This window comes from Erpetoichthys calabaricus, chromosome 11, assembly GCF_900747795.2.
Source record: "Erpetoichthys calabaricus chromosome 11, fErpCal1.3, whole genome shotgun sequence".
Taxonomy (NCBI): domain Eukaryota; kingdom Metazoa; phylum Chordata; class Cladistia; order Polypteriformes; family Polypteridae; genus Erpetoichthys; species Erpetoichthys calabaricus.
In genome coordinates this window covers 127,528,018-127,551,627 of record NC_041404.2, presented here as the reverse complement: position 1 = coordinate 127,551,627, position 23,610 = coordinate 127,528,018, and the positions used below count along the sequence as shown (strand labels likewise).

The 23,610-nt window shown below is 36.0% G+C and overlaps 1 protein-coding gene across 3 annotated transcripts in view; it reads right to left on the bottom strand.

Annotated features, from left to right (window-relative positions):
• Positions 1-1,996: 1,996 nt before the first annotated feature.
• axin1 (axin 1) overlaps positions 1,997-23,610 on the bottom strand; it is a 133,365-nt gene continuing 111,751 nt past the window's right edge. For 2 of the 3 annotated variants that reach the window (XM_028813880.2, XM_028813881.2), the window contains exons 4-11: positions 19,387-19,483; positions 16,737-16,874; positions 14,641-15,191; positions 12,829-13,005; positions 11,574-11,822; positions 8,939-9,046; positions 6,534-6,686; positions 1,997-5,158 (exon numbers count right to left, since the gene is read on the bottom strand). In XM_028813880.2, the coding sequence (XP_028669713.1) occupies positions 5,032-5,158; positions 6,534-6,686; positions 8,939-9,046; positions 11,574-11,822; positions 12,829-13,005; positions 14,641-15,191; positions 16,737-16,874; positions 19,387-19,483 (1,600 nt within the window). In that variant the 3' untranslated portion in view covers positions 1,997-5,031. The remainder of the gene's footprint in view (positions 5,159-6,533; positions 6,687-8,938; positions 9,047-11,573; positions 11,823-12,828; positions 13,006-14,640; positions 15,192-16,736; positions 16,875-19,386; positions 19,484-23,610) is intronic. The other variant, XM_028813883.2, reaches the window with a different exon arrangement.

The following is a 23,610-nucleotide window of genomic DNA, read 5'->3' as shown; positions in this document are numbered from 1 at the left end:
CTGGAGTTACTCAGGGTCCCCCATCACCAAAAAAAAAAAAAACACTATAACCTTTGGCCAATTTGAACATGCATGTGCTCACGAAAACATTGCATCCTAGGGTGAGTATGTAGGGAGAAGCTGTGATGTGCAGCAATTGTAATTCAGCTTGACACGATTTTTAATAATCTAGTTGTATGTAATGCACTAATTAAAAGGTACATGGTCAAGCACACCATGCAATTTTATTTACTTTTAACTTTCGATCGTTGCCAACATGCAGCATCTGTCCATCGTCCTGAATGAATAAATATACTGTATATTAAAAAAAAAAAAAAGCATTGATTGAAGATACTTTCAAAAATGATTAAATGAAAAGCCTCTAAATGTCAAAAACTGTTTTGTTTTCAACAAATTGTTAACAAATGCTGTCTTGGCATAACATTCAGGTGCATTTGGGGACTTATTTATTGGATATGAAAGTTTGAGCATTTTGCATTTTTTACACAACTGTATCCCAGTATTTTTGTAACAATGTCTTATTCAAAAATCCATCCATCCATCTATTACCCAACCCGCAATATCCTAACTACAGGGTCACGGGGGTCTGCTGGAGCCAATCCCAGCCAACACAGGGCGCAAGGCAGGAACCAATCCCTGGGCAGGGCGCCAGCCCACCGCAGTATTCAAAAATAAGAGGCTTAATAGAAAGCAATTACATGTGTTAGCAGACTACATCAAAAACTCAATTTCTTTTAAAGCACTTGTCATGCAGTTAGTTAATGCCTGTTCAATCTGTTGTATATTATACCACTAAGTGACTCTTTCAGCATGCGTTAACTGTAATCCTGCTCATTCCTTGCTGTCTGCAGCACAATCAGCTTCTCCGTTCACTGCAGAAATTGTATAACCCAGCGCAGTCTTATTTGCATACCCAATCTTCTGCCCACATCATCAGCCACAGTGCCCTTTCCAAACTGTTTAATCACTTAGGGCAGCAGCTGCAACGTTCTCATGTAATTAATTAGTTCCCGACAATGTCTCTTTTAACAATAATAATCTGCAGATATTAGTTCAGTCGATTCAGTCTTAAATATGCTTTCCTCTCCAGAGAAGTGACTTTTTTTTGTGCTTCTATGGTAAAAGGTGCTGCTGTAAGAGCGGCTTTCACATGCGCCATTTCCCTGGCACTGAACTGGGGATTAGAGTGGCTGTTGGAAGAATAAATATAGGGAAATATACAAAATACACAAGTCGGTATACCTGCTTATCAAGGTAAAGTTGAAACAGTAAACTAATCTGTAGTTGAAGCTGCACAAAAAGTTTCTTCTCTTCGTTAAGACAGACAAGTTTGCAGATTCGCCAATGCTTTCTAATGGGATATTTGGAAATTCTAAAACTTTTAACAGTGTGATCTGCTCAAGATATCTCAACAAAAAATGGAACCGTCTTGAGAAGGAATAAGTAAGCCAGACTTGTGTTGCACAAATGGCGTAGTTATTTCATGCAGACATACAGGCAGACATAGCTATCACAACAGTTGCTTCTCGCCTTGTATATGAATGCACCAAAAAAGTAGTAAATGGAGAAAAAAAAAATTAAATCAGTACTTTGTGGGAGCAACTTTTGCCTTTAAAACTGCATTTAGATTTTTTGTCCTAAGCATCTTGGAGGATGTGCCCTAGTTCCAGTTCTTCTGTGGACTTTGGCTTTTTTACTTTGTTTCTGTCTCTCCTGGTAATCCAACACAGAATGATTTTACTCCTTTTTTGTTTTTACTTAAATCTTAACAGAACTAAACTGTGGTTTCACAAATTAAAAAAAAAACAAACTCCACAAAGTTTGACTGATGAGTTCCTGATGGTTTCTCCTTAATTACAACCAGTGTTAATATATACACTGCAAGTCTGAAGTTACAAACCTTGTATTTTTTTCTAAATAATCATTTTTTCTACATACAAGAAAAATAGAACAAATTAACAGCAGAAATAAGTAGCAAGACAACTGACACTGTGACTATTTTCTGATTTCTTTATTTTTGAAGTACCTTTTAAAAGATTACTGTACAAGTCAGCACCCTAACATATTAGCTAGGTACTAAAATGATCAGTGGTGCTGCTGGTTGGAGACACGTGAAAATGTACATATTTACACACAATAAAAGGGCAAAAATCTGTGAAAGTCACTTAAGGATTAAAATTCCATAAATCACTAAGGTTGGCGAAGAAAAAAAAAAATGAAATGGCAGATATGAACAGAAATTGAACTTGAAAGGCACTCTGTGTGATCTATTTACACATCATCTAAATTATGATGCAATTCAGTGAGGCATCTGCAGGTTTTCATTTAAAAACTGGAAAACAATCAAAAAAAGCATAAAAAAATAACTTCTTGCTTTATAACTTAAAGCATCTTTAATGAAAGGAGTAAGGGGAAAAGTGTTTTAACAGATCTTACAAAGAAACTAAAAGGTTATACAGTATGAAGACCAATACCATACCATGCTGGTTTACAGAAGGTAAACCAGTTCTTGTTTGAGCAATGTAGGCATTCCCCTGACCACTCCCATCATTTTAAACATCCTTTTCATAAGAATCTAGTTTATATAATTAGGTTAAAATATGTAACACAGGTTTTACAACGATTCCAAAACTACTTGCTCTTATGCTTATTTCATTAGTTTATGTAATATTGGTTTTTATTTTTAAAGAAAATCCAAAAGGAGAAAAAAAATACAACATCTGGCCAAATAAATAAGAAATGCAATTTATAAAATAAGGGTGTCATCGTATATTCAAAAGGTTTATGAAATGTAATTTATACTGACTCACCAAACTCTCATCGTCATTCATACATCCAAATGAATTTTTCCCTTTAAAAAAAGTCTACTTAGTTACAGTAGAAAAAAAATCATGATTGCTAGATATTCCCTGCAACATAAATGTATGTTTCATAAAGAGGTACAGTCTATTAAAAACACAGATAAGATCAGTTAAAAAGTTATATTTTTCTCTTTAGACTATACTGTTTAGTGGTACAAGATGAAAAAGAACCAACACATCGAATGCAGTTAACATTACTTTCATCATGTATATGTTCTTTGGTTGTATAAAAATAATAATTAAAAATACTACGCAGCCACCAACAGCAATTGAATGCTTTCCTAAAGTACCTCATACGACTTCTAATACTTAATGCATTAAGTTACATGTAAACATTATGTTGGATAATTTATTTCATAGGGCGTAATTATGTATTTGCTAAATAAGCACACTAAGTGCTTCTTATGCTCTCTTCATTTCAGGCTTGAGGAGACTTTGGAACCTGCCAATAGGGAAGTGGGCTTTTTTTTTTTCCTTTCCCTAAGGGATTTTCTTTGACGGTGATGAGTTGAGGCAGGTGGCACTAAGCTGAACACTTTTTATTTAATCACTTTATTCTACCTTGGCTAGTACTCGCTGATATCTTGGAACTGCCAACATATAATTTTACATGAATTCATAGTAACACATAAAACCAAACAATGTTTTGGACTTTTGGCATATGGTAGAATTAGGAAACAATAACTACTGTTACTTTATCACTGATTTTCTTAACAGTAATTAAATAATTATAAGTTAAAAAATATGCCAGTCAATAGTTTAGGTCTATAAGAACAAATAAGAGATGCTTTGCTTTTAGAAATGAAGCAGCTTGTTTCTCACTACATGTGCAAGTATACCTGGATAATGTACCTTGAACAAGCATGTTAATGTGATAAACACCTGTTTCACAAAGAGCAAAAGCATATTTTAATGTGATGAAATCACTAAACAATTTAGCAAAAATGACAATAATATTTACCCAATATTAAAACATAAGCATACCAAAGAAAACAAGATTATATGGGAGTGGAAAAGTTCAAAGTCTAGTAATTGCTTACCTTGTTTTATACTGCGGAGAATGAAATTGTACTAGTACTGGCAATTATTTACATTAATACTCATTGACCAGTTTTGGTAAACCGTGAGAGACTCCACTCAAGTTTTCACATGTAGCACATTCTACTAAAAATATCTACATTGTTGTCTGAGTGAAGTCCCATATGTAGTTACCAGAGTGAAATCAGCGTTTCAGTATTAGATATGCCAGAATTATTCAAGCTAGGGACAAGAAAAAAATCTAGTAACAGCAGGTAGTGTTTTCAGTTTATAATACAAAAATAAATAAATAAAAATCTGTGGCAATATTACAGCCATCATAGTTTAAACATACAAGATGTACTTCAAAACTAAATATAGAAAGTTCTGAAGTAGCAAATGTTATAAGTGGTAAAATAAAAATATGTTCAAAAGGGGAGAGAATGAGGGAGTCTGATAAGTGAAATACTACACTGTTAAAAGGATTCATCCTACAACAGGACTTTTGTAATTGAGGAAAAAAAAAAAAAACACACGCACACCCACATACATGACCATCTATTGCATTAGTAGGAGAACAGTTTTTTTTTTTTTTTCCTTTCTTTTTTACGATCTTCCCTACCCCAAACAGATGGAATTTGTGCATCTGGTAAGTTCTGAAGTACCTGTACATATCAAAATTAAAAGAGCATTGTTACATTACAAAAGGCTACTTCCTTCTATTCCTTTATATCAAAAATATGCAGTTTTAGTAAACAGATTCATAGTACAATTTCTAGTACAACTTTACAATGCTACATTACACTTAAGAGTTAGAAATATACTGAAGAAAAGTAATGCTGCACCCTTTCATTTTTGTCTGCTGAAGCAAATTCTGCTGTTAAAGCACCATGTTATTCTTCCAATACTGAGCAGCCGGTGTGCATCTCTGTGGAAATGTGGAAGATTGTAAGTTAATATACTATATGTATTTCTCCACAGAGAATCCTGGACACCTTTATTTGTTGAATGCTCCTATAGACTGATAAAGCATCTCCGGTACCATGAAATGTCACTTTTCAGATACTTTCCCTTTTTGATATATAGTTTATATATATATATAAAATTTTCTTTAAATATCTTCTTTTGTTCAACATTTGCCTTCTCCTTTGGCTCAGTCTATCTTTTCCACTTTTCCAATTATCTTCTCCTCAAAGATGGGTAAGACTGCTTCATCCTCTCGTACCTCTTCAAAGACGACACCACAGTCAAACTCGTCACTTACCTTCTTGAAGTAATACCTTTAAAAGGAAACAAAAATCATATATGAAAGGCTTGCAGCAGTCTATTTAAAAAATCAAACACTGAACAACACACTTACCTGCTGTTTAAAAATTATAATCAATCCAGAAATTGAGTTTTAAAGCATGTATTCCTAAAAACATTCTTTAAGATTTGCATCCATCTATTTTAGCTTTCATTTTACTTTAACTTCAGATAAAATACAGTAATCCCTCGCTACTTCGCAGTTCACTTTTCGCGGATTCACGACTTCGCGGATTTTATATGTAAGCATATCTAAATATATAACGCGGATTTTTCGCTGCTTCGTGGGTTTCTGCGGACAATGGGTCTTTTTACTTCTGGTACTTGCTTCCTCAGTTGGTTTGCCCAGTTGATTTCATACAAGAGATGCTATTGGCGGATGGCTGAGAAGCTACCCAATCAGAGCACGCAGTTAAGTTCCTGTGTGCTGCTGATTGGCTCAGCGACGGAGCGCTGCATTAACCAGGAAGTCTCATCTCACTCATTCAGCATTAACGTGCTCCTGCTTCAGGGGCCGTGTCCAAGCGCCAACAGAAGATGCAAATGATTGCAGAAAAGGTAAAAGTTTTGGATATGTTGAAGGAAGGGAACAGCTACACCGCTGCAGGACACCATTACAGCATCAATGAGTCCACGATTATTTTTATTTAAAAAGGAGGAAAAGCATATAAGATCTACGGCCACAGTGTCCTTTAACCAGGGCGCAAAACGAGTTGCAAGTGGACGTGATAAGGCAGTAGTCTGGATGGAATCTGCTTTAGGAATCTTTGCAACAAGGTCGACGACGTCATGACTGCCTACAAGTTGCTACGTGTACTTCGCTATACAGTAAGTGTAAACTTATCTACCGATTTCATATTGCTTAGCAGTTGTCCCTGTTATTAATAGAGTAAAGGGTGGGTTGTAAACAATACAAGGAGGGTTTAAAAACATCCAAATACACGTTAAATGATTAAATAAATATGGTGTCCCTACTTCGGGAAATTCAGTTATCGCGGTCGGCCTTGGAACCTATCTCCCGCGATAAGTGAGGGATTACTGTATATTAACTCAGTTACTTTTAGCTATAATCTAGATGGTAATGAAAGTAAAAACATCACAAAAGCAGCCATCTGTAGTATTATAAGACGTTAAAAACCATCTAAACCATAGGCAGTAAAAAAATCAGGTCAGATGGTTATTACATATTTATGCTAACCAGTAATAAAAGGCTAAACAATACAGTATTTTGTACTAGGTTTACTATCAAAAATGTCACATTTTTTAAATAGAGGGGACTGGAGAAACAAATAATAGTAAACAATTATTTCAAGAGTGTAATATTTGCATTCACACAGAGTATTTACATACCTATAAGCCCCTTTCTTGGTCAACAGTTCCTTGAACTGCCCCAGTGTAACCACACGTCCCTTGACAGATGTCCTGTAAGGGATTGGCTCACCACAAAAGTAATATGCCACAACAATGTTTTCACAGGGCTGCTGCTTCTTCTGTGTTTTATGCCTAAGAGAACAAAAAAACAATGAAATTATTAAACCTATTAATTCTTACTTTCAGTAAGTCACTAGGTCCAGCAATGCTGTAGTCAGAAAAGCAAGGTAGCATTTTTAATTACTAAAACTGAAATGCCCCTTTTTAGGCAGGTTTCTGTTAAGTAAATGAGCCAGTGTAATGCCTAAAAGTAAAACTGTAATTATTATTCACAAAATCCTACACCTAGGAAATATCCTAAGCAACACTGCAAAAATGTAAAACTACCGAAGATGAACCAAGCTATAAAACTAAGCACAAAATCGTTTAAAAGATGAGTAGTACAGAAAGCAAAGTATTTTTTTTCCCTTATAGAACTCACATACTACTTATGGAAATACAAATTTTGCCATCAGAACAGAGCTTTAAGACTCTGATAACCAAAGTAAACACATACTGCTTGTTTAAATATTATTACATCCCAAAAGCTGTTAATTTTAAGATTTAACAATATAAAGGTATGACTTTTGATTCATATATAAAAACTCAGAATTGGATGCTAATAGGTCATTATATATTCATGTTTAAGCTAAAATGTTTCTTGTGCATTGCTGAGTTTAGTTTCTTGCTCATTATGTGACTCCCTGGCCTGAATGTTCTTATGAAGACAAATTTCCCTCTTATGATTGAAGGGTCTGAAATGAATCAAATTAGCCACTTAATAATACCTTACTTTATATGTAATATATGAAAAACTATAATACAACAATTAAGCAGGCAGGATTATTAAGACAGTTGATGCGGAAAAAATTGTCAGCATTAACTTTTAATAGAAAATAAATTCACCAAAGCAATAACCTGCAAAAACTTTACTACCAAATTACTTTTGATCCAGCATATTTTTTACCAAGTTGCACATATGCTCTAGTCATAACTTAGTGTTATTATTCCTGTGCTTCAATTTTAAAAATGCCTTAAATGCATACTTGTATAACTTTTCTCCTTGTCAATGAAATCCAAGTCTCTGCCATTTTTGTATATTTTAACTTATTTATTTTTTGGGAGTGAAGACAGAGCACAGACAAATTTATGAAAACTTTGGTTTCGGAATAGACCCAAATGAGCTCCCTAGGAAAACAAAATGTTCTAACTGAACTAATAAACCTGCACAAGTTACAACATACAGATTCCCAGTAACAAACTAAGCCGTATGATAACAAATTTACAACATTAGCTTTTACAACAAAAATAGTGCTATTTTTCATTTATATCTTTGTAATAATTCCAAGTCCCCGAAATATATTTTGATTGCATTTGCTTTTGTTCCGTTTTTGGAATGATAAACCGTCTGCACTGAATACAGTACAACACTGAATGCTGTGGACTAATGTTTTGTTAGAACATAATTTAACCAGGGGTGTGTGGAGCACATGGGAAGATAGCTTGGGTTTAAAAAAAAAAAAAAAATCAGTTAATGTTTACATAGATTATTTTTACTAGTCTTCTCAGTTGTCATTCTGTCCTTAAATACATTATGAAACATTCATGCTTTGCTCAGTGTTTAATACCTGTACGTAAACAATACTTAAAGGACCGATCATGTGATGCAATGAATTTAACAAAAAATTAGTAAATCAAATTATTGCATAGCTTAATCATATTAAGTGGGCAACCACAGATAAGTTATTAGAACTGTCATACAAAGTATAAATGTATGTCATTTTTTGATCTGCAGCCTACACTTGTGTATGGGAAAAGATTGATTGATTCTAAGTATATGGACCATAGTTAATTAACCTGACTAAATGACCAATACCACATCAACTGGCCTCTCTCCATCCAGGAAACAGTGGTTCTACTACAAGGCCTTACCATATTGCTGAGATTCTCACTCTAACATGGAGGGTGAGCCCAACAACCCTGAACATGGAAACATAGAAATTCAAATTATAGTGCTTCAATTCTGAGAAAACAAAAAAAAATTTCCTAATGCTATTACGAAAAACTAAAGGAGACTATCAAACGAACAACACTGACTTAATTAGTATCAAGGAAATCAAATACAAACTGAATTAGAAAACATTTTACCGTACTGTGTTAGTTAAAGCATTGATTACAATATTAGTATACATTTAAATATATGTACACATGTTGTAAATGTATCAGTAAAAATAAAGAGGCCACACACACAAATTCAATTAAATTACATGAAGTTAAGCTAACATGGTAGTATACTATGCCTACTCATTCTGAAACTAAATTACGGGAAGAGCAGCTGCACATACTCAGACTCGGAGAGATCAATGTCGGAGACTGCTGGTACCACATTCAGCACTGGAATACAAGCTGGCCTGGCAGCAGTACGACCTCGGTGGATCACCTCTTGAACATACCTAAAAATAATCCCCGGCATTAGGCTTAAGGAACAAATCTTCTGTTTTGATCACAGTACTAGCATTCAGTGCATATTATCTTTAAAAGTTCTATCAAACTTTGATTTATGCATTTTTATTTTATGAACTGCCAAAAAGCGAAATTGCAGTGCATATAATTAACTATAAAATAATGCATCCATCCTCTTCTGAACCTGTTTTTTCCATAACAGGGTCACAGAAAGTTACAACATATTTTTGCTACACTGGAAAAGAGCAAGGCACGAAACAGTGCAGGATGTGATGCACACATTGTTACTGTGAGTCAGGTTAGCATCGGAAAGTAACTAAACATGCACCCCTTTGGATCACAGAATGAAAAATGTAGGTTTTAGCTAAAATTGCACTACAGACATAAAAAAAATATAAAATACAGAGAAAAACGCCAAGAACAATGGTGATGCAGTTAGGGCTGCTGCCTCTTAGCTATATGGATCTTGGTTAGATTTCTGTTCACAGAATGGAGTTTATAGTTTTTCCCTTTGTAAATTGTGAGTACTAAATGTACTCCGGCTTCCTCCCACATCCAAAAGATGTGCATATTAAGTTAACTAAGAACTCTTCAGTGCTTGCTCTAGAAAGGTGTTCCTACCTAGTCCAATATTGCCCAGTTTGATGGTGAATATTTTGAAAGTAGACTGTAAACATCACTCAGAAGTATTATTGGGAAGTGGAAATTTAAACTCTAAGACACCAAAACCTTGCATATAATGGTAAAACAATGTATTCAGGCGATTATTATGAATTAATTTTTTGTGACGGTATTCATACTTTTTAAGGTGCAGGTTGCTTAGATGTACATCAGGATGCAACTCTTCCAACAGTTTTTTGAACAAATATTTTCCAAAAATTACCTAAATTAACAATCTTGTCCATCGTCCATCGCAGAGTATTTAAATTTAAAATTTAAGCACTTAACTCTAATGGCTACTGAAGTTGCATCATCATGATTCGGATACCTGAGTGTACAGGCAACACTAATAATCACAAAAGAACAATACTCACAACTCACCATTTAATATACCATATTTATACTTTAAGGACATACTGTATACTTTACAACAGCAGCTACTTGGCATAGGTTCACCATCAAATAACTAATGAACTAGCTACAGTAAATATTTACATTTTCCTTTAGCTTTGTTTACACTTCATATCTGGAATTGTAACACCAGTGCTCAAATTTGCACTAATTTCTACAATGGCATAACCATCCTACACTCTAACTCCTCTGTCCAAGAACACTGTTTAAGCCCTAAAAATAACATCTGTTACACTTGTTAAAGTACTTTCTACTGTTTTAAGTTGTTCCCTTATTTTTATAATGTGGGGGAAAAGAAAAAATAATTTACTGGTCAAATATTCCCTGAAATTAAGAAATTTTCCATTTTCCCATGATAATCTTAAAATATTAGCAGAAATGATAGAGCATAACGTAAGCTGTAGCTTGAAATGAACATGATCACAGACGATGGAAGTGGCTGACCAACTCTGCCAAAGTGGCACAGAGCAGTGAGAAGAAAATACACCACTCACTTGTAAGGTTACAGCGGAGGGACAGTGTGGCAGATGAGCTGGCCATTGGGTTGCAAGGTGCAAAAGGGAAATTCTTGTTAGAAGATGGCATTGGAAATGCAGAAGCAAAAATCATTGGCTATCAAAAAGAAATCTCAAATACTGCTTGTTTTAAAAAGGGTAAAATGGAGAAGCAGCTGGATGCAAATAGCCAAATCTTCACTTGTGAATAGTGAGTCGAGAGAAAGTATACCAACCAATACAAAAAACAAGGCACGGAAACACAGACGCTGCAAAGTACAAAGAACTTGCAGCAAATTATAAAGGTAAATTACAATATTCCTTCTACAACAAAGCAAAAAAATGGTAGTCTATGACAATCAGGAAGAAGCTATAAAGAAACATCACCACACAAATGACGCAGCTGATCTGGTTTGTTATTTTGAGACCTTAGCTGTTTAAATTGCCCTAAAGAAGAGACTGAGTTTTGGGATCCCTCCTTTGAGACTTCTGCTTAGATAGCAAAAATGCACTTAAGCTCTAAATGGGAAAAATCACTATATAAATCCTATGAAAAATGATATTCCTTTAATTTTTGGACTAGTTTATTAACAGACATAAATCGATCATTTAGTAAGTTCACTATGAGTTTAACTCGTATTGCACATTACTCCATGAACGTACTTTTTTTAAAACCATTAAAAAAATTTACTACATGTATGCCTCAAGAAAATTATATCCTATTAAAAAGACACAATATGATAAGGATGTATATATATTTAATGAAGTGTAAATTAAGATTTTAATTATTCTAAGTAGATAACCTAAGATTATTTTTCAAGATGAAAGCATCAATATTATAATTTGCCTACAAGTTAAAATTCTAAAAATTGACGAACACTTCAACGTAATATTCGGCACTGCAGAGGTCTAAATATTTCTTTTCACAGCAAAAAGGTGAGAACAAACTTACCTTTGCTTTGTCTGCATTGTCCCAGGTTTCTTTTTCTCCTCTTCAAGGCGACGCCGTGCTTCTTCCAGTTGTGTGAGTGGATTAGGAGCTGGGTTAGGGGGCATGGTGGGATCTTGAATAAATGGGTGAGATGGTTGAACATTGTTGCGAAGTTGAGCAGTTACCCATGGGTGCACTGATCCAAGACGCTCAATTGAACTTGGCCTTGATGGCTCATGACTTGCCACCTTTTTATTTCCAGCAGCAGATCTATGCAGGACAGAATACAACAAAATACAAGTTAACAAAAACAGGCAAGTGTATTTTTAATTAGAACTACTGAGATGTCAACTTAACCTACTCTCAAAATAAAAAAATGTGTAAAACTTTTTCTAAGCAGCTGCCGTCATAACAGTTGAAGGCAGATATAAAGAAAGAAAGAAAGAAAAAAAACGACACCAAGAAAGCAGTAATATGTAGCAAGCCTTAAACATAATTTAAGGTAATTACCAACATTCTTTAAAATAGAATACTTGCATATCTGGCTATTAACATTCTTCAAATTTACTTTTTTATATTAGTTCCTATTTGGAATATAAACACCACTGTAGCTTTGCTATCCAGTGTTAAAAGAATCTAACAGACTAATGCTTTATGTTGAACATTTATATAATTTATATCAATATGGAATTAAATTTTAAACCAGGTAGTTTAAGGTGAAACTTATTTATTAAGAGAGCAAGATTAAGTAAAGTGTCTGGTTTAGGTCATTCAAATGTACAACACACACTAAAAGATGTCTATATTACTTCAGCAAGGAAACCTACTTTATCCTAATAATGCTGAAGTAACTTATGGTTAGGTTTTGTTTTAAAAAATATAAATACTGTATTAACAGGTTGCTTTTTGAAGTATAGTTGATCAATTAAGAAGTCATAGCTTGGCTTACACCTACATTTTAAACATTTACATGCCAATAGTGCTTCAGCCTTTTTTCTATATAACAAAGATGCATTATGCCAGAGTATACAGTATATAAAAAACAAAAATACAACTATCACACAACATTTGCTACTTTAATTAAGGAGACTATGTACTCTTTAAATGCTATGTTTAAACTGAAGCAATTACAGCCTACAGTTCAAAAAGATCTTGCACAATCCATTTTTCTCCAAACAACTCATTCCTTTCATAAGGAGGGGGAAAAAAAGGGAGGATCATGGAAAATGGTATGCAAACATCCCAACAATTATTATTTAGAGAAGTCTGCACTCACCCATAAGGATTTTTTTTATGTCGAACTTCTTTTTCTCCTTCCATCATCCACTGCATGATTTTCTGGTTCCTTTCCATGTCCTCTGTAGGCACTGGTAACTCAAAATTTCTGACATCTTCCCCTTTTCCAGGTTCTTGCTTTTTCGAATTCCTCTTGGATAATGTGTTTCCTTTGCTACTGTATTTTCAACATTAAAATATAATATTTAAGATATTTTTTCAGAAGAGATGAACTATAAAAAAAAATTTAGCATCCCCATATAAAGGATAAATTTCAGTATTCAAGATTTTTTTCCCCAGTTAGACTTTCACTTTTGACAAGGGGTCGGTCTATCTAGTTACAAAATCTGCTTAATCCAGTTTTACAGACATGAAGCATAATTCAGGAACCAAACCCGCATGCAGAGCCAAGGCAGGGCCACTTTAGAGTTTCCATAAAACAAATACGTGTGATGTGGGAGGAAAATCAGAGTAGCCAGAGAAAAACCTAAGCAGACATGGGAAGAACTGCAAGGGGCACAAATTTACTCTTCTGGAGTTGAAGCAGCGCTACCTACTACGCCATTGTGCTTTCTTGAAGATACACATGTAGCTATAAATAATAAAAAAGTAATACTATTTTACACACCCAAAAGCTGTGGTGTTATGTTTATACATAATTTAAAAGCTGAATTGGGGTAGGTACTTGTATACATTTAACAATATCTGAAATATTTTTCCTTAAGCAGGAACTCTGACTCTGTTCATCAACTTGCTGTAAGCTCACAGTGTATGCTGCCTATACCACTCATTAAAAATACACAATTATTTTTGTAACAATATAAAGTGTAATATCATATTCTACTTTGACTGCTAGCTTCCTGATGTTTGCCACTTGCTTTTTTTCTGACAGATCTTATGGCACTACTCCTTTCCTCAAAAAAACTTTTTTTATTTCGTAACTGTATACAATCTAATACATGATTTATTGATAAACCGCAAACTAGCACAATCCTATCCATGCCTTTCAACAAAACACTAGGATTCGTAATCAGTCCCGAGATAGTGGGTACGGAAGCAACTTTCAGATATTAGGCATCAAGCGTATAACAGACTAAGCTTTAAGTGGTTTTGTAATGTTTCTCCCATGTGTCATATGTTTAATAAAATTAATAATTTGGCATATTTTACCCAAACAATCTCCGATAAATTTACCATATTCACTAACCTTCAACCTATACAGAACCACCCTTCTGGCTTACTACTATTACACTTCATGCTTGTATTTTAGTGCATTATTGATTTTAAAGAACAATGTGCATGGCAATAATTGGATACTGTGAGGTGGTCTGAACAAGAAGTGAGCATGGCCATCACAACACACCTTGGAATTCCAATAAACAACATTGTGAAAGCATGCTTAGAAACACCAATGTGACAGCTTTACTTTCTTGCAAATGTTATGCATATAACATACTGTATAACCTAGATAAAAAAAATCACTGGAAAAGAAAAACCTTTAAATGTAAAAACTAATAATGGAGCTCTCATTGTTTACTATCAAATCTCACTTACTCTCCTTTTTATTCAGTCACAGTTTTATCAGCCATCATGTGACAGTTACACTGAAAGATAAAACACTTTAGATCTTGCCTAGAGCAGCCCTAACAATGCCAAAGTAGCATACAGACAACTGTTTTAATTTTTTTTTTTTTTTTTTTAACATTATCTTCAGGAAAACAAGTACTAAGAACTGGAGTAAACAGTTAAGTATAGGAATTTAGACAAGTGTTCAGGAACAATGCCAGCAGTGTAACTGCTCTTAGATACATACCCTTGCCCCAAGGAATCAAGAGGGTTAGTTGCCATTCCCATGCTGTCTGCATAATTCCGAGACTTTGTTGCATAGTGATGTGAATCTACATTCCAGGTAAAGTTAGTCTGTACTCGTTGAGTGGCTTCCACTTCTAACTGCTCTTTTGGTTTCATTATGTTGTGGTGATGGATGTGATGGTACACATGTTTGTAGTGATGCATGTTGGAGCTCTCCAGTTTCATTCCTTGTTTGGCTTGGTGCTTTCCATGTCCAGAAGGCAATGCCCCTATTAACCCTGGCATCTTACTGGCATGCAGTCCATCTGGAGAGCGGGACTTTGGAGAGTGCCGTCCAGGACCGGGTGACTGGCACCCAGGGGTTTTCATGACTCGCTGAACATGTTCATCTAAGATAGATTCAGGGTTTTCCTCATGGGCATCATGAAGCTGCATGCCATTGTAAGCTGTTTCAGAGTATCGAGAGCCAAAGTGAGGTTGCTGGCCAACAGGCAGTTTATGGCTAACCATTGAGGGTGCAGCAGAGATGTCTGCATCATCACCTTCTTCTTCCTGTAAAAATGAAGGAAAAAAGGAGTTTATCAAATTCAGATTTTCAGTGTAATTTTTTTAAAAAGATTATAATAAAAGGTTGATAATTCTTTAATTTTCATGTTTTGGCATATGCTGACAAGGTAAGAATTGATCTTAAATGCTCTCCTGATGCAATAATATTGTGAAGATGCCAGCTTCTCAGGAATCCAGTTTTTTTTTTTTTTTTTTTTAAATCTCTCTTCTTTTGCTTTATTACACAATTGGGTTCAGTATAGCCTAAAAGACAATTGTACCCATCCCATGCATGCTCTTAAGAGACACTTAATAAATATTTACAGCAAACATCTAATTAGGCCAATTTGTTGTATTTGAGCAGAATACTGAAAATGGAAAGTTATTTTGACAGCCTTTCATTAGATGTGCTTCAATTAATTACAGTGCCACACACGCCCCCTCTACACTATTCTCATAACCATTCCTGACAGCAGATGGCAACCATGTACATGTTTCTCAACAGTGGATAGCCAAATTGCTCAGATTCTAAGGTTATTTAATTTTTACTGTCATGTCCTTAAAGCAAAATTGCTTTTTAAACAAAAAACTGTACAGTACATCTGCAAAAAAAAAAAAAAAAGACATTTTAGTGGTAAACTATTCAGCAAATAAGATGCAGATACAACTGCACTTGGATGACCCAATGCATATTACTCTAATCAGACTTTAAAATCATTTTCTATACTTTATTGCTTTTGTTTACTTTTACTTGAGCTGCTAAAATACCTCGATAAAGTTTTCATGTTTTTTTTCATATTTAAAATGGTACACACGGAGACCATTCAAATTTCACTCATATGATGCCTGGTTAAACTATTTCCACTTTACAATTATGAAATCACTTTCAACAAGTATGCAAGCTTTTTATTATAAGTCAGTCATGACTATTTTGCCACATTTATTTAGACTGCAGAAATTCAAGACTGGGCATTTAATATATTTGCTGGTAAAGTATTAAAAAACTATTCAGGGTCAGATGAGATACTCTTGCTGTTAATCTCTAAAATAAAGACAACAGATAGAAGGAATGGGTTTGACTTAACAAATTTATTAAAACACAATTTATATATCAATAAATATTTGATTTCTTGGCAGTAGAAAGGACTGAACTGTAGAGCAGTAGTTAGTCCAGCTTCTCCCCATATGTGCATTCTCCCAAACCAATCTGACCAAACAGAAGCTTTAGTTATATTTCAGTCATTTTCTGTATGAGTTTTTTCCCCCCTCAAGGTACCTCAGTTTTCACCCCAAAGCACAAAGACATAGAAGTTTAGGCCCCATACATGTATTAAGCTGTTACTCATTCTTCGATGTTCTGTCTAATGGCAAATTCCATTAATTTAAATTCATAAACCAAGGTTAGAAATATCCTACTTTACCTTAATTGGTTACAACTTCGGCCACACCACTAAAATTTAACTACATGCAACCTGTGTCATACTGCCATTAACCTGAAACTAAGATTTGCTATGTTGTCTTTTGACCCCTGATTTGCATTAATTTACTTACCAATCTTACACGCTTTAATCGCTCTTCAAGCTTTTCTTGTGCTTCCCGTTCCCTCAGAACACCTTCTAGTCGACTGATCAGCTCTGCTGCAAATTTACCTGGATCAACATGGATATCCTTTGGCATCCGGTATGTGCGCTGAATAGAAAATAACAAACAAACAGGAAACAAAATTAGTTATTCATATGTTACAAAAATGGTGAAAACTAAACTTTTTTTTAAATTAAGCACTGTTTCAGATACATACATTACAGAATAAATTAAACAATATGACAGCCTGTAATCATGTGAAGAATTTTATTATCTTTTATGCATATGTATTATCTATAAATATTTTCTGTATGTATCTTAGTTTAAAAAGTATGTATGTGTTTTAGGGGAATTTTATTTAATTTTGTATTTTATGGTCACAAAACAATGAGCCTGCAGAATTTCATTTTATCAATTAAAAATGAACAGATAACTGATCTGTACTTTAATTATAAAAACACCAATGTTAACACTTTACTATAGAAACATTAGACTTCTACCCATCTGGTTAATTGAAAAAGTTTTTTAAAGAAATAAATAAAAGGAAAATCTGAATTGGAATTGTCCAGTTCAGCAACATGAAATCAGTGGGCTGTATTTACCCCCAAAAAACTGAATTGCCGCAACTCTATAAGAAACACAGACACAAACACAGTTATTAATCAATTGCTGTTATTCCCAGCAAAGCTTGTGTTGGCTCCTAGAAGCCAGAAAACATAATGCCTCTCATATCATCTCTCTCAAATAGACTGACACTGAGAATATACGTATTCCACAAATGAAACTGAATGTACTAAATGTTGCATTTTAATAACCCATTTCCTCCATATTATAATTATTAATTTAGTTTTCCTGTTTATTCACAGCAGTTTAGAAAAATCTTGTAAGAATTATTATCACATTAACCAGTAGGTTACTAAAATAAACATCACAGAGTAAAACCTTAAAGTGCAATGGGCAATGATGGTAAATCGGGGGTACATTTAGAGTACAATCTTAAAGCACAAGAAGCCTAGGCAGTAGATCAGGTGTGCAGAACCTAACTTAATAATTTGTAACTTTGCAGCATTCAACTGGCATTCTAAGTTACAGAAACAACACATGGGATAAAGCTTTTTTTTTCCTTTTCCATTGCAAAAAATATAATATATATATATATATATATCATCTGTTTTCCAGAATATCGTGACAAAGTTGATTTATTTCAGTAATTCCATTCATTCATTACACACAGACTGATGTATTTCAAATGTTTATTTCTTTTAATGTTGATGATTATAACTGATAACTAACAACATTTATTTATACAGCACATTTTCATACAAATAATGCAGCTCAAAGTGCTTTACATGATGAAGAAAGAGAAAAAAGACAAAATAATTAAAATCAGGGAACACTAATTAACAGAATAAAACTAAGGTCTGATGGCCAGGGAGGACAGAAAAAACAAAAAAAAAAATTCCAGACGGCTAGAGAAAAAAATAAAATCTGCAGTAATAGTAAGACAACTTCAGTTTTAGGATTCTGTCTCCATGTCATTTTGTGATCTCTTTTCATGTCCTGAAGATTTGCATTTTTGAATATTAGCAAGTCTGTATTGGCCCCATTAAAATGATTGTGTGTTCATGAATGGGTCTAGAAATAAACTGGAGATCTCCAGGTTTATATCTTGTCTGTTGCCTAGTAAGGATAGAATAACACCTGCACCCTCTATTAATATGGATTAAATTATGCAGATATAAATATGAACTGATGGATCAGTTAGTTTAGTAATAACCAAATAACTACATGTTAATTATCCATCACAGAGAGGGAATATTATTGGAATTACGTGATGTCAGAAATGAAAAAGGTTCCCAATTAAGATGATTACCTACGTTTACATCAGTAAAATCAACTGTACCCAAAAAATAAAATTTTCATACTTTTTTAAGCAAGAAGTTGGGAAACATTTTTCACTACAGAATAAATCTGTCTATGACACAGTCAGGGTAGAATTCACTATATAAAGACTACTTTTTCCCCCCAAAGTTCCTTTCAAAATAAAAATAACGAGTGCAACAAATAAACACTTTAGTCTGAAGTGTTTTAAGCAGCACACTTTACCTATAATATGTAGAAACATCAGGTTTCAATTTCATGGCAACTGTTAAGGAATACTAATGAATGGAAAATGGAATGGTACCCTGAAGGACAATGTAGACATTCACTAAGAAACAATTCATGTAAAAAACTAATTCAAGCAAGGAAGCAAAGCATCCTTAGTTTTAAAATACTACTCACCAAAACAGGATTAAACAACAGGCGCTATTGGTCCATATTTTAACAGTATTAAATAATTTACATTCAAAGCATTGATAAAATGAACTGCCTACAGAGTTATGGGATAGCAAATTGACAAGTTATGGTAAGGCTGACAAAGAAAACAATTTTCTACATTTCTTATACATATGCATTTCAATTAAAGATCTCTGACAGAATCCCATTTGAACATGTGTACCAGTAATTTTGTTTTTGGTGTGATCCAAACCCTTATCAATATACTTCCATTGCTTATTCCAAAAATGCAATAACTGATCAATGTTAAAAGCAGATACAGCATTTAATCAGATGTACTCACAGGAATATGAGGTAGTGGCACTCGTCCGTTTGCTTTGGCACTTTCCTGCATCTCTCGTCGCTGATGTTTTCTAAATTTGTATGGTGGAATCCCATCTCTGTATAAATGAAAAAATGAAATGTATGTTTAGGTCAAAAAAAAAAAAAAAAAAAAAAAAAAAAAAAAAACTATTCTGACACTATTATTTTACACACAGTAATACTGGAAGATAAAACACTAATTCTTCTTTTTCTTCTTTCAGCTACTCCCATTAGGGGTTGCCACAGCGGATCATCATCTTCCATATCTTTCTATTCTCTGCATCTTGTTCGGTTACACCAATCACCTGCATGTCCTCTCTTACCACATCCATAAACCTCTGCTTAGGCCTTCCTCTTTTCCTCTTCCCTGGCAGCTCTATCCTTAACATCATTCTACCAATATACTCAGCATCTCTCCTCTGCACATGTCCAAACCAACGCTATTTCGCCTCTCTGACTTTGTCTCCCAACCTTCCAACTTCAGCTGACCCTCTAATGTACTCATTTCTAATCCTGACCATCCTCATCACGCCCAGTACAAATCTTTGCATCTTTAACTCTGCTACCTCCAGCTCTGTCTCCTGCTTTCTGGTCATTGCCACCGTCTCCAACCCATATAACATAGCTGGTCTCTCTACCGTCCTGTAGACCTTCCCTTTCACTCTTGCTGATACATGTCTGTCACAAATTAATCCTGACACTCTTCTCCACCCTGCCTACACTCTTTTTCACCTCTCTTCCACAATCCCCATTACTTTGTACTGTTGATCCCAAGTATTTAAACTCATCTACCTTTGCCAATTCTACTTCTTGCATCTTAACCATTCCACTGACCTCCCTCTCATTTACACACATGCATTCTGTCTTGTTCCTACTGACCTTCAATTCTCTCCTCTCTAGAGCATATCTCCACCTCTCTAGGGTCTCCTCAACCTGCTCCCTACTCTCGCTACAGATCACAATGTCATCAGCAAACATCATAGCACGTGGGGACTCCTGTCTAATCTCGTCTGTCAACCTGTCCATCACCATTGCAAATAAAGGGCTCAGAGCCGATCCCTGATATAATCCCACCTCTACTTTGAATGCATCCGTTGCTCCTACCACAGACCTTACCACTGTCACACTTCCCTTGTACATATCCTGTACAACTCTTACGTATTTCTCTGCCACTCCCGACTTCCTTATACAATACCACCGCTCCTCTCGAGGCACCGTCATATGCTTTCTCCCGGTCCACAAAGACGCAATGCAACTCCTTCTGACCTTCTCTATACTTCATCAACATCCTCAGAGCAAACATCGCATCTGTGGTGCTCTTTCTTGGCATGAAACCATACTGCTGCTCACTAATCATCACCTCACTTCTTAACCTTGCTTCCACTACTCTTTCCCATAACTTCATGCTGTGGCTCATCAATTTTATCCCCCTTATTCTTAAATATTGGCACCAGTATACTACTTCTCCACTCCTCAGGCATCCTCTCACTTTCCAAGATTCCAACAAACAATCTGGTTAAAAACTCCACTGCCATCTCTCCTAAACACCTCCATGTTTCCATAGGTATGTCATCTGGATCAACGGCCATTCCATTTTTCATCCTCTTCATAGCTGTCCTTACTTCCTCCTTGCTAATCCGTTGCACTTCCTGATTCACTATCTCCTCATCATCCAACCTTTTCTCTCTCTCGTTCTCTTCATTCATCAGCCTCTCAAAGTACTCTTTCCATCTGCTCAACACACTCTCCTCGCTTGTGAGTATGTTTCCATCTTTATCCTTTATCACCCTAACCTGCTGCACATCTTTCCCAGCTCTGTCCCTTTGTCTAGCCAATTGGTACAGGTCCTTTTCTCCCTCCTTAGTGCCCAACCTTTCATACAACTCATCATATCCCTTTTCTTTAGCTTTCGCCACCTCTCTCTTCACCTTGCGGCTTATCTCCTTGTATTCGTCTACTTTCTGCATCTCTCTGACTATCCCACTTCTTCTTTGCCATCTATTTCTTCTGTATACCCTCCTGTACTTCCCCATTCCACCACCAGGTTTCCTTTTCCTCCTTTCTCTGTCTCCTATGCAGAAGAGTTAATCTGAAGGAGATTGAAGACTGCAAAGTGGTGGCAGGGGAAAGTGTAGTTAAGCAGCATAGGATGGTGGTGTGTAGGATGATGGAGATCAGGAAGAGGAAGAGTGAGGGCAGAGCCAAGGATCAAATGGTGGAAGCTGAAAAGGGAAGACTGCAAGGTTGAGTTTATGGAGGAGGTGAGACAGGCACTGGGTGTCAGTGAAGAGTTACCAGACAGCTGCGAAACTACAGCAGATGTAGTAAGGATGACAGCAAGACATTGGCATGACATCTGGAAAGAGGAAGAAGGAAAAGGAAACCTGGTGGTGGAATGGGGAAGTACAGGAGGGTATACAGAGGAAAAAGATGGCAAAGAAGAAGTGGAATAGTCAGAGAGATGCAGAAAGTAGACAAGAGTACAAGGAGATAAGGCGCAAGGTGAAGAGAGAGGTGGCGAAGGCTAAAGAAAAGGCGTACGATTAGTTGTATGAGAGGTTGACACTAAGGAGGGAGAAAAGGACCTGTACCGATTGGCTAGACAGAGGGACAGAGCTGGAAAAGATGTGCAGCAGGTTAGGGTGATAAAGGATAAACATACTCACAAGTGAGGAGAGTGTATTGAGCAGATGGAAAGAGTACTTTGAGAGGCTGATAAATGAAGAGAACGAGAGAGAGAAAAGGTTGGATGATGTGGAGATAGTGAATCAGGAAGTGCAATGGATTAGCAAGGAGGAAGTACGTACAGCTATGAAGAGGATGAAAAATGGAAATGCTGTTGGTCCAGATGACATACCTATGGACACATGGAGGTTTTTAGGAGAGATGGCAGTGGAGTTTTTAACCAGATTGTTTAATGGAATCTTGGAAAGTGAGAGGATGCCTGAGGAGTGGAGAAGAAGTGTACTGGTGCAGATATTTAAGAATAAGGGGGATGTGCAGGACTGCAGTAACTACAGGGGAATAAAATTGATGAGCCACAGCATGAAGTTATGGGAAAGAGTAGTGGAAGCTAGGTTAAGAAGTGAGGTGATGATTAGTGAGCAGCAGTATGGTTTCATGCTAAGAGCGAACACCACAGATGCGATGTTTGCTTTGAGGATGTTGATGGAGAAGTTTAGAGAAGGCCAGAAGGAGTTGTGTTACGTTTTTGTGGACCTGCAGAAAGCATATGACAGGGTGCCTCGAGAGAAGCTGTGGTATTGTATGAGGAAGTCGGGAGTGGCAGAGAAATACGTAAGAGTTGTACAGGATATGTACAAGGGAAGTGTGACAGTGGTGAGGTCTGCGGTAGGAGCGATGGATGCATTCAACGTGGAGGTGGGATTACACCAGGGATCAGCTCTGAGCCCTTTATTTGCAATGGTGATGGACAGGTTGACAGACGAGATTAGACAGGAGTCCCCATGGACTATGTTTGCTGATGACATTGTGATCTGTAGCGATAGTAGGGAGTAGGTTGAGGAGACCCTGGAGAGGTGGAGATATGCTCTAGAGAGGAGAGGAATGAAGGTCACTAGGAACAAGACAGAATACATGTGTGTAAATGAGAGGGAGGTCAGTGGAACGGTGAGGATGCAAGGAGTAGAGTTGGCGATGGTGGATGAGATTAAATACTTGGGATCAACAGTATAAAGTAATGGGGATTGTGGAATAGAGGTGAAAATAAGAGTGAAAGGGAAGGTCTACAGGACAGTAGTGCGATCAGCTATGTTATATGGGTTGGAGACGGTGGCACTGAACAGAAAGCAGGAGACAGAGCTGGAGGTAGCAGAGTTAAAGATGCTAAGATTTGCACTGGATGTGACGAGGATGGATAGGATTACAAATGAGTACATTAGAGGGTCAGCTCAAATTGGACGATTGGGAGACAAAATCAGAGAGGCAAGATTGCGTTGGCTTGGACATGTGCAGAGGAGAGATGCTGGGTATATTGGGAGAAGGATGCTAAGGATAAAGCTGCCAGGGAAGAGGAAAAGAGGAAGGCCTAAGTGAAGGTTTATGGATGTGGTGAGAGAAGACATGCAGGTGATGGGTGTAACAGAACAAGATGCAGAGGACAGAAAGATATGGAAGATGATGATCTGCTGTGGCAACCCCTAACGGGAGCAGCCGAAAGAAGAAGACACATGCCATTTCTGCA